Source organism: Fundulus heteroclitus, unplaced genomic scaffold, assembly GCF_011125445.2.
Source record: "Fundulus heteroclitus isolate FHET01 unplaced genomic scaffold, MU-UCD_Fhet_4.1 scaffold_94, whole genome shotgun sequence".
In the NCBI taxonomy this organism is placed as follows: Eukaryota; Metazoa; Chordata; class Actinopteri; order Cyprinodontiformes; family Fundulidae; genus Fundulus; species Fundulus heteroclitus.
The window spans coordinates 246184-262220 of NW_023397406.1; the positions used below are offsets into that span (position 1 = coordinate 246184).

At 42.9% G+C, this 16037-nt stretch overlaps 1 protein-coding gene across 2 annotated transcripts; it reads left to right on the forward strand.

Annotated features, from left to right (window-relative positions):
- The first annotated feature begins 146 nt into the window (after positions 1–146).
- On the forward strand, positions 147–12280 carry LOC105940314 (kinesin-associated protein 3). 2 transcript variants are annotated; one of them, XM_021308732.2, is made up of 20 exons: positions 147–310; positions 2317–2448; positions 3242–3399; positions 3582–3643; positions 3753–3894; positions 4463–4562; positions 4674–4798; positions 4905–5003; positions 6759–6937; positions 7252–7414; positions 7829–7929; positions 8015–8123; positions 8219–8331; positions 8429–8594; positions 9230–9355; positions 9905–10003; positions 10118–10203; positions 10328–10484; positions 10586–10670; positions 11510–12280. In XM_021308732.2, exons 1-20 carry the CDS (start codon positions 282–284, stop codon positions 11610–11612), a joined length of 2334 nt encoding a protein of 777 aa, XP_021164407.2. In that variant the 5' UTR covers positions 147–281; the 3' UTR covers positions 11613–12280. The 2 variants fall into 2 exon arrangements, with proteins under 2 accessions (XP_021164407.2, XP_035990803.1); XM_036134910.1 differs by having other exon boundaries at positions 3585–3643.
- The last annotated feature ends 3757 nt before the right edge of the window (positions 12281–16037 follow it).

A 16037-nucleotide genomic window follows, 5' to 3' on the forward strand; every position in this document is an offset into this window, starting at 1 on the left:
ATGCTTTATTTACAAATGAGAGAAAACCCTTGACGGATACCGAATGGATTGATTGATCACTCCGTTTGTCATTTGTTCTTCATTTCAGCGCTGCTGCCTCCTCCCCGGTAGGGGGCAGCAGCGCTTCTCAAACGTCACTTTTCACCAGAAGAAAACGGGAGATCTCTGTTTACAGCGATATCGGTGGGCAGCTGTCGGACCGATGAAGTCGTGATTTATCAGGGGATCTATTAGATGTGATCAAACTATTAAAATAATCTGAAACCATAAAGTAGAAGAAAATGCAGGATGACGCGCGGTACCTCAAACGGTAAGGCGCTTTAGAGCTGAAAACCAGCTGATCTCTAATGTCTGCAGATAATCAGCAACCTTCTTTCTATTAAGCCATGACAGCCATAACCAGGGATCAAGTGTACCTGAATTAGGCTAATGTTGTGCTTTTTTTCCCTTGCTTCGTAGTTATGTTTAGTTTTTAGTGTAGTTTGCCATCTTACTGCTTGATCCTCGTTGCCGTGCAGCTTCACGGACATTTGTCGCAATTTAATCTAATACCCTATTTAAAAACGCACATTGTTGTCTTTCGGCATTTAAGAGATCCGTCTGAAATAAAGAACATGTTTTCCAGAGGATGAGGCTGTTTGGGCAGCGTTTCCTCTCATCACCACTTCGTCTGCGTTAGCGCTGCTGTTCGGCTAATGGCAAACATTCGCTTTATCCGGTCAAATCAGCACAATTATCAGCTTTATATAGGATCTGAACGCAAAACCCCGCGCTGTAAAATTCTTCCGAAAAAATAAGAAAACATCAATCGTTCCACCATGTCATAAAACGCTACTAAAACACTGTAAAACGATCAAACAGTGAGGAAATGGAGTGAGTGAAATCTGGGTTACAGGCAGCTAGCCTAGCTAAGAAGCGTCTGAGAAAAACTAGCCAGGCGCTCCGTCTAAAAAGCTAATAACTAATAGTGTGTATGTGCATTTTTCTACGTGGCAATGATGAGTTAAGCTAATCAGCTCGTTATGACTCGTTTGTTTGCTCATCGAGCCAGCTGTCCATTGTGTGCTGCTGTCTGGGTGTGTCTGGTCTGCCTGTGTGGAGAGGGGGTGGGCTTGGCTGATGGCGGAATATAAAAACACGTTTCTATTATAAGTAAATACAAAAAAATAAAAAAAATAAAAAAAAACAGCTTTTCCTGTGATTGTTGGATGCACCCAAATATTTTGATAGAGTGAATCATTAGAAAGGATAGGGGTCCATTTACATCTAATTATTTTAACGGTGCTCAAACTATGCCAGTTAAGTTGGGCATAGGGGTATATGTGCCTTTTTTTTAGTATCTACTGGGATCTGATCAAATGCATTATTTTATTTAGTTCTATATTGTTTTTATTTGTATTTAAGTTTTTCATTCTGACAATAACTGCAAGACTGCAGTAACTCTCAAAAAGTTTACACGCCCCAAGTTAAAGCATGGCAACGTAAAACAGTGAGATCCTGACTGAGCATCCTGTAGAAATATTTCCACATACGGTATAATGTGGGATTCATTCGGTTCTGTTCAGCTGAGAAAAAACAAATCAGCTGAAATCACATGAATGCGCCTCGAGTGTTACCAAAACACAAAAACTGAAGAAATCTGTAAGGGGGTTACAAATGTACCAAAATCGTTGTGATGATGGCGGTGTGCAGCAACAGTGTTGCAAGTTTTCCATAAAATCAAATATAGCTTTTTTTTTTTAGAACTTATCTCTCTTCTTTTTATGCGTGTATTAAAGAAAATCTCCTGATGACTTTTTCAGCATGCAGATAAAATCTAATCTTCCTTAAACTTATAAGATGGACAAGTGCAAACCAACCGCTCTAGTGATGTTCCCAACCTTCACGCCTTAATGAGGAACCTTATGAATAGATTTATGTGCTGTTTGCTTGATGCAAATACCTAATTGTGAGGGAATTGAGCTGTAATAAGAGAAAGCAACACAATGTGTTCTTCAAGCTTCTAGACACTGAATTAAACTCATTTTCGGGTAATGATCTCCATGAAATGTCATATTTGTGATGGTTGCATCTTTGGGTTATTTTTCTTCCTTGTTCTTTATATTTTGTTGGATCTTTTTATCTATATGGACCAATGTGCCTAACATAAGTATAAAATATAGTAAATAAAAAAATCTCATTGTTACAGCCATTGCACCTAGTTATCATCATATAATCTAATTGTTTTCATTTCAAGTTTATTATTTTTATGTCGGCAAAACTGATTTAACAACATGAGAGAGAAAATGTGAGCTGTTTGTTCGTCATCGCCCACAGCAAAGTGACCGCAGGCAGTTTGGATGTCCACCCCACAGAGAAGGCCCTGGTGGTCCAGTATGAGGTGGAGGCGTCCATTCTGGGAGAGGATGGAGGACCGATGCTGGGGGAACGCAAGGAGGGACAAAAAATGTGAGAGAGCTTCTGGTTTTCAACAACATGAGCTGCTGGTCTTCACCGTCTGGTTTAGGGCTGCTGTTTATTTCTATCTTCCTCATTCTGGAATAAAGCGTTGATTATCGGACTAATGGCAGAACCTGAAATCTGGTGATGCACCAGTCGGTCCACCGTTGATCAAAATATATTGTTTTGTTTTTTTATTATATTAAATAATTGACTTTGTTGTCTTTATATATTAATAAATATAGATGTAGAATGAACAAAGACACAAGTGTGCTACAATAATAGGGTTATTTTATTTTCTCGGCTCTGACCTGTGATCGGCTTGTTGGATGTTGAAAAATCTTTTTTTTTTCTCCTGGTTCATTGAATGCAACAACACTTAAAACTTTCCCTTTTTCCCCACTAACACTTTCTGGGGGGTTTAAAGCTACCGTCTCTCAGCACATTTTCTCCTTTATGCTCTCAGTTTGCTACATTTAACTGCTGAATGAAACAAAGTTTACACACATTAGTTTCTATCTGTGACGGTTCTTTCAAAGAAAATTGAAACTCAAACCTAACAGGTCCGAACTTAAAGAAAATTAGAACATCAGTATCGGCCTGTTAGAGCGTGATCGGTACTAACATCCGAATGTTGGCAACCTAAATTTATCTGTAGTGATAGTATTTTTTTCCCACTGGTGTTTAAACTAACAGCTAGTGATGAATTCTTTATGTGGGATTTACTTCTGTCTTTACTGTTGGTCAAACCTTGCAACATCACCTAACCCGTTCTCTCCCTCTCATTTTTACCCCCCTCCAGTATCCGTGTGAAAAGCCTCTCTCCTACCACAGATGTGGCAGCGTTGGCCAGGAAGGTGGTGGAGGAGTGTAAGCTCATCCCTGCCTCCCGTTTGCCCCAGGTGGAGCACCTGCTCTACTACCTGCAGAACAGGAAGTCCTCCCCCGTGGAGGGGAAAGGTGAGACGGGCGGCGTGCCGGGGAGGAGATTCTGCATCTCTCTCAGCGATGCGTATGGACAGAACGCCTCACTGACGTCACAAAGTGTGATGAAACTATCTGCAGTAGATAAATCCGCATAAAAAAAGTGAAGAACAGATGCCGTTTGGTGCTCACATTTGTTTTTTCTACCCCGTCATCAGCAGAGAAGAAAGAGAGAAGAGCAGCGAAGCCCAAAGACCTGACGCCGTTTGAAGGGATGGAGGTATGACACTTTGTCGACTTAAACCCTCCTAAAAATTACTATTTTTTTTACCGTTTTCTGGTAACATTGTGTTGGGGTTTTTGTTTTCTCCTTTTTTATGTGTGTCCAGCTAAACGAGGAGGCCAGCATCACCAGGATGGAGGAGTATGTGGAGCTGCTCTATGAAGGCATCCCAGAGAAGATCAGAGGCGCTTCTCTGATTTTGCAGCTCGCCCGCAACCCCGACAACCTGGAGGAGCTGCTGCACAACGGTACGTCGTCATCCCCCCCGCCGGCAGCCCCGGCATAGACCCGTAGAAAAGCCTTAAAATAAACTGTTCCTATAGAAACACGCTTGACTTTTAGCGGCGTGAGGCAAAAACATCCGAGCAGCAATTTCGTGGTCGCCATTTCAACGAATGACATGTTCTCTTGCCTTTCCCATTTAGAGTGGCTGAGGCAAATTGGCCTTTGTTATATTTATACTCTCAGGAAACCAAATATGATAAACGTTTCTATAGACTCATCAAAATAAGAAATTAAATATAAATGACAAAAATCTGTTGAATCTATTTTATAGAAATTGCTAAGGATGCTGTTTAAATTTTTTTCCCCAAGCCGAATAAATATTATTACAATATTAATGGTCAGTTTATGCTGCTGGATGAAGATATTGATTGATTGATTGATTGATTGATTGATTGATTGATTGATTGATTGATTACTTTTTTAGTATTTTCACATTTTTACTGGGGGTTTCATAAGCATGCAGGGTGCTCTGGCTGCTGCCACTATTTGTTGTTCTTGCTCTACAAAACATCGGGCCGTGTCTCTGTACAGAGGCTGCTCTGGGAGCTCTGGCCAGAGTGCTGAGGGAGGATTGGAAACAGAGCGTAGATTTGGCCACCAGCATCATCTACATCTTCTTCTGCTTCTCCAGGTAAACCCCCCCCCCCCCACACACACACACACACACACACACACAATGTTACACATTTCCCCTTAGTGCGTCTAGCGGCACTGTTTGACCTCAGTGCATCTCGTCTTGCAGCTTCTCCCAGTTTCACGCCGTGGTGAGTCACTATAAAATAGGAGCGTTGTGTATGAGCGTGGTGGAGCATGAGCTGAAGAGGTATGACGTGTGGCGCGAGGAGCTGCGCAAGAAAAGCAAGGCTTATATCCTTTTTTTATTATTATTACTCTATAATTTGCCTCCACGGTTTGAGCTGTGTATCTCCCGCCTTGTGTGGGTGACTGTTTCCCTTAATGTGGGTTTGTCTACGTGAGTCAGCACCAGAAAATGGCTCCCTAAGAAGAGACCAGGACAAAGCTCTGAGGAAATACCAAGGCCTTCTGGCTAAGCAGGAGCAGCTTCTCAGAGGTGAACTCAAGTGACTCAAAGCTGCGCCTTCTTTGCTTTGATGAGAGAGTCGTGTTGCAAAAGTATTCATACCTTTTTCACTTTTTCACATTTTGTCACTTGATTGTGTTTTAGTAGGATGTCATGTGACAGGCTGACAAAAAGTAGGGCATAATGGTCGAGCACAAAAGGATACATTTTTTTTAATCTGAACCGTGTGCCATGCTTTTATACTCAGCCACTTTTACTCTTATACCCCCAAATAAAACCCACCGCAATAAATTGCCATCAGAAGTTACTGAATAAATGGAGTTTAATCTCAATGTACAAACAGCTGCTCTGTGAAGATCCAAGAAAACCAGCTGGCAAGTCAGGGAGAAAGCTTTCCAGACAGTTTAAACAGAATTAGGTAATAAAAAAATATGTCAGACTCTGATCAGACAGTTGCTGGTCAATGTAACCTTTTCACCTCTGCACAAACCGATATACAGTATGTATCAAATTTAAAACATGCCGTTGGTAGCCTCATACTGGGGGGCTGGTTTTCCTTCAGCAGAGACGGAGAAGCTGGACAGAGTTGATGAGAAGAAGTATGAGACTTAAGGAAATACTGCAAGAAAGCCAACCTTTGCTGCAAGATGACTTCTCGTGGTATTTGTGCGTTCACAAACACACGAGAACCCGTCTTGTACCGATCCCGCTTCATAGGTTTGTGACCAAACCAGAAACGGTTCGGGCCAATCACGTAATATTACGGTTTAAGATGGGATATACAGCTGTGATGAAAGCAAGAGTTCCTGAACCAACATAAATGTGGCAGCGCAGGAGGACGCACACGTAGCTTCTTTGAAAGAAGAACAGCAGGAAGTGCCTGGACCAGCGTAACTTGTTGTGGTTTCTCATGATGCATGCCGGTTACGTTTTCTTTTAATATTGTGATTGGCTAAAACCAACCTTTTGTAGGCAGGCACTAGGTTCCTCTTTGCCCAATCAGTTCAATTCAATTCAATTCAATTTTATTTATACAGCGCCAATTCATGAAACATGTCATCTCAAGGCACTTCACAAAGTCAAATTCAATCATATTATACAGATTGGTCAAAAAATTCCTATATAAGGGAACCAGTTGATTGCATCAAAGTCCCGACAAGCAGCATTCACTCCAATCAGTGTGAAGAGTAATGCTAAATGACCCGCCTTTCCCCGATCGGATTTGACGGCAGCAGTCCCAGATTGATGATAGGCAGAACGTAGAGCGTTACACACTGTCAATCAGACTGGCCAAGTTACAAGAAAATCATTTAGGGTTGCAAAAGACGTTAAACTGGGGCACATTTCAGCCGGACCACCCCTAACACACAGCAGGGCTACGGATAAAACCATATTTATGTTAGAATGGCCCAGTCAAAGTCCCATTAAGAATAGGTGGCATTACTTAAAAACTGATGTCCACCGGTGCTCTCCATCAAATCTGCCTGAGCTATTGAGCAAAGAAAGATTGCTAAAATATATATTATATATGCGTTGGGGCTTTTTTTGTCCCTGTGATACTATTTCTGTTATCTCTTCTATTTGCTTTGTCCTTCTGTCTCTCTATTCTTATTTACCAGCTCAAATCAAGGTCAAATACACTTATTTTAAGAAAAGTTTCCTTTTTGCGGTGTAATTTTTTATTTTTTTTTAAATGGAAGTCGATGTCATTAATCAAGGTCATGTAGTCTTGCCCGTTTTCTCTTTCCTCTCCTGCTCAATTTCTCCTTTCCCTCCTCCCACCAGTGTCCCTGTACCTGCTGCTGAACCTCGCTGAGGACACGAGGACGGAGCTGAAGATGAGGAACAAAAACATCGTGGGTCTGCTGGTCCGAGTTCTGGAGCGGGACGACGAGGAGCTGCTGGTGCTGGTGGTGTCGTTCCTCAAAAAGCTGTCCATCTTCCTGGAGAACAAGAATGACATGGTGAGCGCGGGTCGGGAACAGACTCCTTTTGGTGGTGATGCACCGCCGCGATCAGCGCGCGTCAAAGGCAGGAGTCTGTCCTGCAATGTTGGCTTTAAGACGACGACACCGCCTTGCAGTTCAGCTCTAGTGCTGTTTATCTATCTGAACACATAGGTTAGCCTCTACCGTGGAGAATATGTCCCAATAGCATCGTCTTAAAACGGGCCTCTAAGGACTGAAGCGTGTGTCGTGGTTGCCTGTGGTTCTCTCGTTAATCATTGACACATTTATCAGTCGTATTTAAATATCACACGTTTGTGCTGGTTTTGCAGGCGGAGCTCGACACCGTGGAGCGCCTGGCGCGTCTCGTTCCCTGTGACCACGAGGACTTGCTAAACCTGACGCTGCGCTTGCTGCTCAACCTCTCCTTTGACTCGGGACTCAGAGCCAAGATGGTGGAAGTGGGGCTCCTACCCAAGCTGACGGCGTTGCTGGGTAAGACTTAGAGACTTAGACAACTTTATTTGTCATTTTGTATGCACAGAGTGCATACAGAACGAAATGTCATTGCATACAGCTTGTAAATTGCAGTAAAATTAAATTACAGTATAAGGTGCAGCAGTTATTTAAAAGTAAACAACTTAAATGTAGACGATGCAGGAGAAGTCACAGTATACAGGTGAGTATTTTTTAAGAACCATTTGTATGTGCAGAATTTATTGTGCAAGGGCATTTGTGCAAGAATACATTTAAAAACTAAGAGTTCGGCAGCATTTGTAATGCTGGATGGAGATGCAATGATGCAAAATGTGCAAATATGCGAATGTTGTGCAGAGTTTATGGGTTATAGCTCAGCAGCAGTCCAACAACGGGTAACAACGGACATGCCGTGTTTTCTCCGTCACCCAGGCGACGAGAGCAACCGGCAGGTGGTGATGCGCATCCTGTACCACGTCAGCATGGACGACCGCTTCAGAGGCATGTTCGCTTACACCGACTGCATACCTCAGGTACTGTGGCGTCCGTTTCCCCCCTTTAAGCCGACGCGCGGGTCCCAAAAGGACGAGCTGAGTTTGTGTCTGCGTCCGGACTTAGCTGATGCAGATGCTGTATGACCACGGCGGCGAGGAGATTGAAGCCGAGCTCCTCTCCATCTGCATCAACCTGGCCGCGAACAAAAGGAACGCGCAGCTCATGTGTGAAGGTAAGTCCCGTCAGGCGTCTCGTGTCCGTTGAGGCCGTTTCGTAGTGGAGAAGCGCGTGGAGCGACGTGTCTCCGTTTCTGTCTTTGCTTTCAAGGAAACGGGCTGAAGATGTTGATGAAGAGAGCTCTGAAAACCAAAGACTGCCTGCTGATGAAGATGATCAGAAACATCTCCCAGCACGAAGGCCCAACTAAACCGCTGTTTATAGTAGGTTCTGTCGCGCGTTACGAGAAGGCGTACCGCCGATCGCAGCTGCTGGCTTAAATGTTTCTGTGAGGGTCTTCATTTTCTCCCCTGCTCTCAGGACTACGTCGGCGACCTGGCGGCAGAGATCCGCACCGAGGAAGAGGAGGAGTGGGTGCTGGAGTGTCTGGGCACGCTGGCCAACCTGACTATCCCCGACCTCGACTGGGAGCTGGTGCTGAAGGAGTATAACTTGGTACCTTTTCTCAAAGACAAACTCAAACCAGGTACAAATTAGAGCTTGTTTGTTTTTTCTGTTGATGGAAAAGGCGCAGCAGCAAGAAAGCTCTGAGTCCAGCTGCAGTCCACCGCTTGTAAATGTTCCTGAAACTCTTGAATGGTCTTTGCTTTATAATCCTCCTTTTTCTACCACACTTTTTCCTTCCACTTAGCTTTATACGCTCTATAAGCGTATAAATATATGCTTACATACGGCACACTTTAAACTTTAACTTCTTTAGGAATTACATTTTGCTTCGTAGCCTCCTTGTGGAGAATGCTGGACTCATGTTAGCCTAATAGCCTTCCTCATATCTGTGCAGACCCCAATTTACCATTTTAGCATTTAAAAAACATTTGTTGTTCTTATGGGATATTGTACTTTTCTGGAAAACTGAATTTTTGGGGTTTTCATTCCATTAGCTGGAAGCTACAATCATGAAAATATCTGGAAATTCTTCTTCAAATGCGACACACTATGTAACTTATGCTTATGATATATTAGTTCTTTTTTTTTAAAGGAAATTACGTAAATAAATTCACTATTTAATTACGGGCTACCAATTTATTAAATGACTTATTCTTGTATTGACTTGGGAAGCTTCCAAAGATCCCTTAACAGCTGTAGCTGTTTGTGTTTCAGGCTCGGCGGAGGACGACCTCATCCTGGAGGTGGTCATAATGATCGGCACCGTTTCCATTGACGACGCCTGCGCCGTCATGTTGGCCAAGTCTGGCATCATCCCGGCGCTTATTGAGCTGCTGAATGGTAAATGGAGGCAGTTCGGCATACAGAGTGAATAAACAGGCACATCTCCGGCTAAACTCCAGGTTATTGTGACATAAAAAGCAAGAATTAATCATTTCAAAACGATTTTCACCTTAAACGGTACTTAAACCGTGTATATTTTAACAGTAAAAAGCAGAAAAGACCCGGATGATTATTTTTTTTTGGAAGAACAGCCTTCTGTTTTTCATCCTAATCGTCTTCTCTTCTTCCGACAGTAATCTTTTGTACAGTGATAATCATTTTGCTCCTCTGTAATCTCTCTGCAAACTAAGCAAGAATCTGACTGGGAAAGCTGAACTTTGTTTCAGGTTAAGTAGATTCACTATAAATCCCAGAAGGCTATAGCTAAATAAAACTAAGCCACTTCAGCAAAGTATGAGTGAGAGGACTTACGCAGACAGGTCGATTTATTCATGTTTTCTATCTTACCCTCTTTGTTGCACATCACAGTGAGGTTTCCTGCTGATCGTCAACTCTTTTTGTGGCGTATTACAGCTGGACTGTTGTGTGTTTGGTTTTTGAACGCAGCACGGCAGGAGGACGATGAGTTTGTGTGTCAGATCGTGTACGTCTTCTACCAGATGGTGTTTCACCAAGCGACCCGAGACGTCATCATCAAAGACACCCGTATCCTTCCCAGATTTATGTACAACAAACCTACATGCAGATTTTTGTTTTTGTTTTGAGAAGATGCAGGTTTCTGTGTTTTTTTTTTTTTTTTTTCTTTAACCTTTCCTGCAGAGGCTCCAGCTTACCTGATCGATCTGATGCATGACAAGAACACAGAGATCAGGAAAGTGTGTGACAACACTCTGGACATCATCGCTGTAAGGGAACCCGTGTTTGTGAGGGATGGATGGATGCGGAAGCACCTTTTGGGTTTTAAAATAAATAACCTGCTTTGCTGGCCTTCTTTAGCATCCTTTTTTTTCTTTCTTCATCATCCACCAGGAGTATGACGAGGAGTGGGGGAGGAAGATCCAGTCGGAGAAATTTCGCTTCCACAACAACCAGTGGCTGGAGATGGTGGAGAGCCGGCAGGTGGACGAGGCTGAACCGTATCTCTACGATAACGACAACGACCGGGCGGATCTTTTCTACAGCGCAGGCATGTGCTGACCAGGAACAACGCGCGGAGAATAAGATGCTGTGCAACAGTATCTCATTGTGCCCCCCGCTGAATCTGTTCTCATGTCCATGCGTCTCCAGATGGAATCACCCCAGGAGATGGCTCAGTCAGCCCAGACTTCTTCAGCGACCTGCAGCCTCAGAACGGAGACTCGCACCATTCAGGGTGAGTTTGACTTCCACCAGGAGGGGGGGCTCTCTGCCATCTGCAAACACCGACCAGTCAGAGCAGAACCTGGTCGCATAGTCTCCCTGTATTAGACCATCTTTTTTCCATAGCAGTGAACGGAGAGCAGTTGCACTGAGATGATAAAAAGTGTGATATCCAGCTTAGGAATGATCCTTAGAGTGAGATTTGGCCCGAGGATGAGCGGGCTGGGGGTGTAAAGGTATGTCTAGTGTCCCTGCAGCAGGCCTACACTGCAAAAAGGGAACTAAAAGAAAGTAAAACTTTCTGGAAATGAGTGTATTTTTGCTCAATTTGAGCAGATAAATAACACTACCTGCCAATGAAATAAGATGTTTGCACTTAATACAGGAACAATTCATCTGCATCGTCTTATTTCAAGTGCAGGATATCTAATCTATCTCATTTTGGGGGTAAAAATACTCATACCATTGGCAAATAGTCTTATTTATTTGCTCAAATCAAGGAAAACTACACTACACTATTTCAAGAATATTGTACTTATTTTTAGTTCCCTTTTTGCAGTGTAGAATTCATCATCTGTGGTCGCACTGAGTGGCATGCTAATGCTAGCATGGTTATTGATTTTTAGGAGTCTTTTTAAACAACGTTCTTTCTTTTTAATTGTTTATTTAATGCAAGGGTATGCCCAAGGAGGCGGAAACAATCACATTTCTTCAAGAATATTTCCTTTTTTTTAATTTATCGGATACGTTTGAGCAGATCCAGGACTCTCTGAGCTCGTTCAACCCCTACTTCCAGAGAATTCCCACTTATTAAAACTAAAGCTCTTTTATAATTTCTCTCTCTGCTTTTAGAGACGTCAACGATGTCTTTGACCAGACCGGCTCATCGACAGGGCGACCAGCCACGGCCTACGGCTTCAGACCGGATGAGCAGCCTTTCTATCAGTACTCATAGACCCGACTCAATGCTAGGTTCATTTCTCGCCATCCTGCATGCCCGTCTCTCTACTGCTTCTGTCTGTCTCGTCACGCCTGAACTTCTTGTAGCTGTTTACAAAGTGGCCACATGCGCTGAAATACATTATCTACTGGAGGTAAGGGCAGAAGCATCCGGTTTAATTCTGCTTTTATACTTTCATCTTTTTTTTATTGGCATTTTTATTTATTATTGTCCTAAAAAAAAAAAGATGTCTTCCTTTTTTCTGATCATCTTAGCAAATAATTAACACTATGAAAGGACACGTGTGTTTTCAGATGTGCATGTTTTTATCATATCATACCAGTTATTACAACTTAAAAAGCTAGTAAGAATAGAATAAAAATCAACCTTTGTAGATTTGACATCGATTTAATTCCTCTAATTCACATCAGAGTTGTCTTTGATGCACTAAAATATGCACATATTTGACTGCAACTAACGGTGGCGGTGTTGGCCTAAAGCAGGGTGTGGACCAAGTAGTTTTTCCTGATTGGATAAGTTGTTACAGTCCATACTGAACAGAAACAGGGCGGGTGGGAATGAAATGAGATTTTGAAGACTGTCTAAATGAGCGTGAATTGGTTTTGCAAGGCCTCTTCTAGCCATTTCCCTGCTGCAAAGCTGCAGAAACCTTGTTTTTGTTTTTGTCAAACAATTTGTTTTGTGCTCGTAAAGCTACATAAATCAGCTGCGATCCTGACTCAGTTTGCATGACATGCAGATAATTATCAACTTTCACAGACAAGAATGGTGGCTGGCTCATTAAAACAAAGTGTGAAAAGTATCTATGCTTGGGCTAATATCAAACAGCGGTAAGACGTGTTTGTCAGACTCTCTTCTAGTCGTATATCCAAGAATTACAGTGAAATAAAGGCTCTGATTAGAGAAAAACTGGATAGTTTGGCTTCAGATCTTAGTTGCTGTTTTTGCCGGTGCACAGTTTTGGTCTACACGCTTACCTCAAACCGCAGCAGTATTGTATTTCGCTATATAGGAAAAAATTGCCTCCCGATATCTGCAGAGGAGGTGGATATCTGTGTGTAACGATTCCTTAATGAAATCATGGTTGTCACATGATACTGCATCCATCGCCGTAAACAACGCTGTGGTGCAGCATCCATAAGAGGAAGCCACGCAGTGATTATGCCATAAGGATGGTCTCACATGATCTGTAACAAAACTCTGTCGGAGGATACTTTTAGGCGCATTTTGCACATATTGTTTGAACTCAATGCATGTTTTTGTATTTTTCTGTAAATTATTGCTGTTTTTTTTTTTTTTTTTATATATATAATTAGTTCCTTTGTAGCTTTTGAACACTGCGTGAAGTAGAATCACTGTCTCTCACCCTTACTGTCCCCCATCTTCTGGTACCTTAATAAAAAAGAAAGGAAAAACATATGTGACGCATCTCACCTGTAAACTGGTTGGTCTCCTTCACAACTTGTGGAATTTTTTTTTTATGTTAATCATGTCTATTATGGAGATTTATTGGATTGTATGTGATAGATGAAGAAAACGTAACACATAATAGTGAAGTGACAGTGGAAGGAACTTTTTTTTTAACAAATAAAAATTTGAAAAGTGTTGTAGGCCTTTGTATTTAACCCCCTGTTTTCTGATATCCCCCAATAAAATCCAGTGCAACCGATTGCCGTCAGAAGTCATCAGTAAATAGAGTCCGCTTGTGTGCTGTTTATTTTCTGTATTAACCCAGCTGTTGTGTGAAGGCCGCAGAGGTTTATGAACGGACCTTAGTGAACAAACAGCTTCATGAAGACCAAGGAGTACAGCAGACAGGTCAGGATATGAAACTAGCTTTGAACATCTCACCGACTTCTGTTCAATCCATCATCTGAAAAACTACATAATACAACAGCCAAACTACCAAGCAATTTTACTGGCCGGGCTAAGATGAGATAAGATAGACTTTATTGATCTCACAGTGGAGAAATTCATGTGTCACATCGGCTCAATAATCAAAAGAAGGTGCCAAAAGGAGGAAAAGGTGCATAAGGTATATACAGTGTGTCCACATATATACAGTGGATTGAGAAAAAAAGAAATAAAGAAGAGATTTAAGGTGACTTACAGTATATACATATGAATTGTTAAACTATACATATACATGGGCATATATATATTATATATATATATATATATATATATATATATATATATATATAGATAGAGAGAGAGAGAGAGGGGGGGGGGGAGAGAGAGAGGAGAGAGAGAGAGAGAGAGGGGGGGGGGAGAGAGAGAGAGGAGAGAGAGAGAGAGAGAGAGAGAGAGAGAGAGAGAGAGGAGAGCTCTCTAGAGAGAGAGGGAGAGAGAGAGAGGAGAGAGAGAGAGAGGGGGAGAGGAGAGAGAGAGAGGGGGAGAGAGAGAGAGAGAGAGAGAGAGAGAGAGAGAGAGGAGAGAGAGGGGGAGAGAGAGAGAGAGAGAGAGAGAGAGAGGGGGGGGGGAAGAGAGGGGGGGAGAGAGAGAGAGAGAGAGAGAGAGAGAGAGATCTCTCTCTCTCTCTCTCTCTCAGAGAGAGAGAGGAGAGACTCTCTCTCTCTCTCTCTCTCTCTCTCTCTAGAGGGAGAGGAGAGAGAGAGAGAGATTAGGGGAGAGAGGTCTCTTCTCTCTTTTTTCTCTCTCTCTCTCTCTCTCTCTTCTCTATCTCTCTCTCTCTCTCTCTCTCTCTCTCTATATATATATACTATATATATATATATGGGCGTTAATCTAACAAGGGAAGAGGCTCATGATGACTCCAAGGAAGCTGTAGAGAGCCACAGCTTAGATGACGTGGTCTTCAGGACAACCATTTGTCAAGTGCTCCAAAAACCGAAGGTTGGAATAAGGAAGTAATTGTTAAAAGGAAATGAAACAAATTGTCCTAAACTGGTCACAACCCTGGCCTGAATACACTACGCCAATGTGAAAGTGGTGGCAGCATCATGCTGTGGGGATGGTGTTTCTTCAGGGATGGAAACGCTAACCATGGTTGATGGGAACATGGATGGATTTAGGTACAGGTCCAGTGCTGAAGGAAAGCAAGTTGGAGGCTACAAACAACCTAAGACTGGGATGGAGGTCACCGTCCAGCCAGACAACGACCCTGAACCTGCAGCCTGAGCTACAGTTTGGATTAAAGCATGTTTGTGTATTACAAGGGCTTTATCCGAAGTCCAGACCTAAAACCAGACAGAAAATATCAAGCTAGCAAAGCTGACAGAGAAATCCCCTAAAGATTTGCAGCTGCCGCTGCAGCGTAAGAACCTTCTACAAAGCATTGATTCATGGGAGCTGGAGGCGAATGTAAAAAGATGGAGCCAGTGTTTGTAGCCCGCCAAGGTGCGGCTGACCGTGGCCCCTCCCTCCTGGCCAAAGTGCTTCAGACATCAGGACCAACACAGCGGTCTGCTGGTGGAGTTCAGGACTGATCTGGTGAGCTCTTTTCCCAGAGCTCTCTGGATCCCGTCGATGGCTCGGATCAGATGTTCCAGCCCCACAGGACCTTCACTCCTCCACCGGCACGGAGTGAACCCATAATTTAGCTCCATACTGTGCTGTGATCTACAGTCCTAAACACAAGGACTTCTTAAATGATCTTTCTGACCTGCTAGTCGAAACCATACTAAATAATTCATACATGCCGTCCTGATAGGCCACAGGCAAAGGGCTTTTTAAACCTTACCGTGTCTCATCTTATCTGTGTCAGTGACTACACAGAGGGGTGGGCATACACTGGATGCTGTTTAAACTCGTGGTTTGCCTGGTTTTAACCCTGAGCTCTGTGTGGTAGTTTGCTCGGAGCGTCAGCCCTTCTCGTTTGCAGTTTCTCTTCCTGGTGCCAAAGTTAATCCTCCTGCGGTCGTTCGACCTTGTCCTGGTTTTAAACCCCTGCACCGCTAGTCAGTTCTCTGCTGTTTTAGGTCAGAGCTGCCGCCTTCCTGAATCAGTCTGTAAGGACTGTGATGAGCTCAGCTCCTGGTTTGACTCAACCTGCCAAACGGTTTTAGATTATGTGTGCCGATCAAAGTAAAAGCCCAACCTGAACCCTGGCTGAATGAAACCGCCCGCCCTGCCAGAGGAAAGTTTAGGACAGCCGAACGTAAATGGAAGAAGGATAAACTTTATCGTTTGTACTACTGTAGTGCTTCGCACTAAAAAAGGTGGTATGGTATCATAAATGTGTGCCAAACTTCTCTGACTTTTATTTTGTTAAAAAAACAAACTTTACCCTTAGACTTTACAGTTATACGCCATTTGAGTTTGTGTACCACATAATAGTGGTTCAGAACAGTGAAGACGTGAAATTGTTCATGAACCTTAACAAGGGTTTGTTGAAATATCTTTCTTTACAGCTAATAAATGCCCGAATCGTTGTGTGTACAAATGCAATTTTTATTT

What these genes read in the sequence shown, in the direction of transcription:
- LOC105940314 (XM_021308732.2), top strand. Translation starts at nt 282, where the DNA reads ATGCAGGATGACGCGCGGTACCTCAAACG. An exon ending in CTCCCCCGTGGAGGGGAAAG is followed by an intron (nt 3,400 to 3,581) that starts GTGAGACGGGCG and finishes CCCCGTCATCAG; the next exon opens with CAGAGAAGAAAGAGAGAAGA. An exon ending in CAAGCTGACGGCGTTGCTGG is followed by an intron (nt 7,415 to 7,828) that starts GTAAGACTTAGA and finishes TCCGTCACCCAG; the next exon opens with GCGACGAGAGCAACCGGCAG.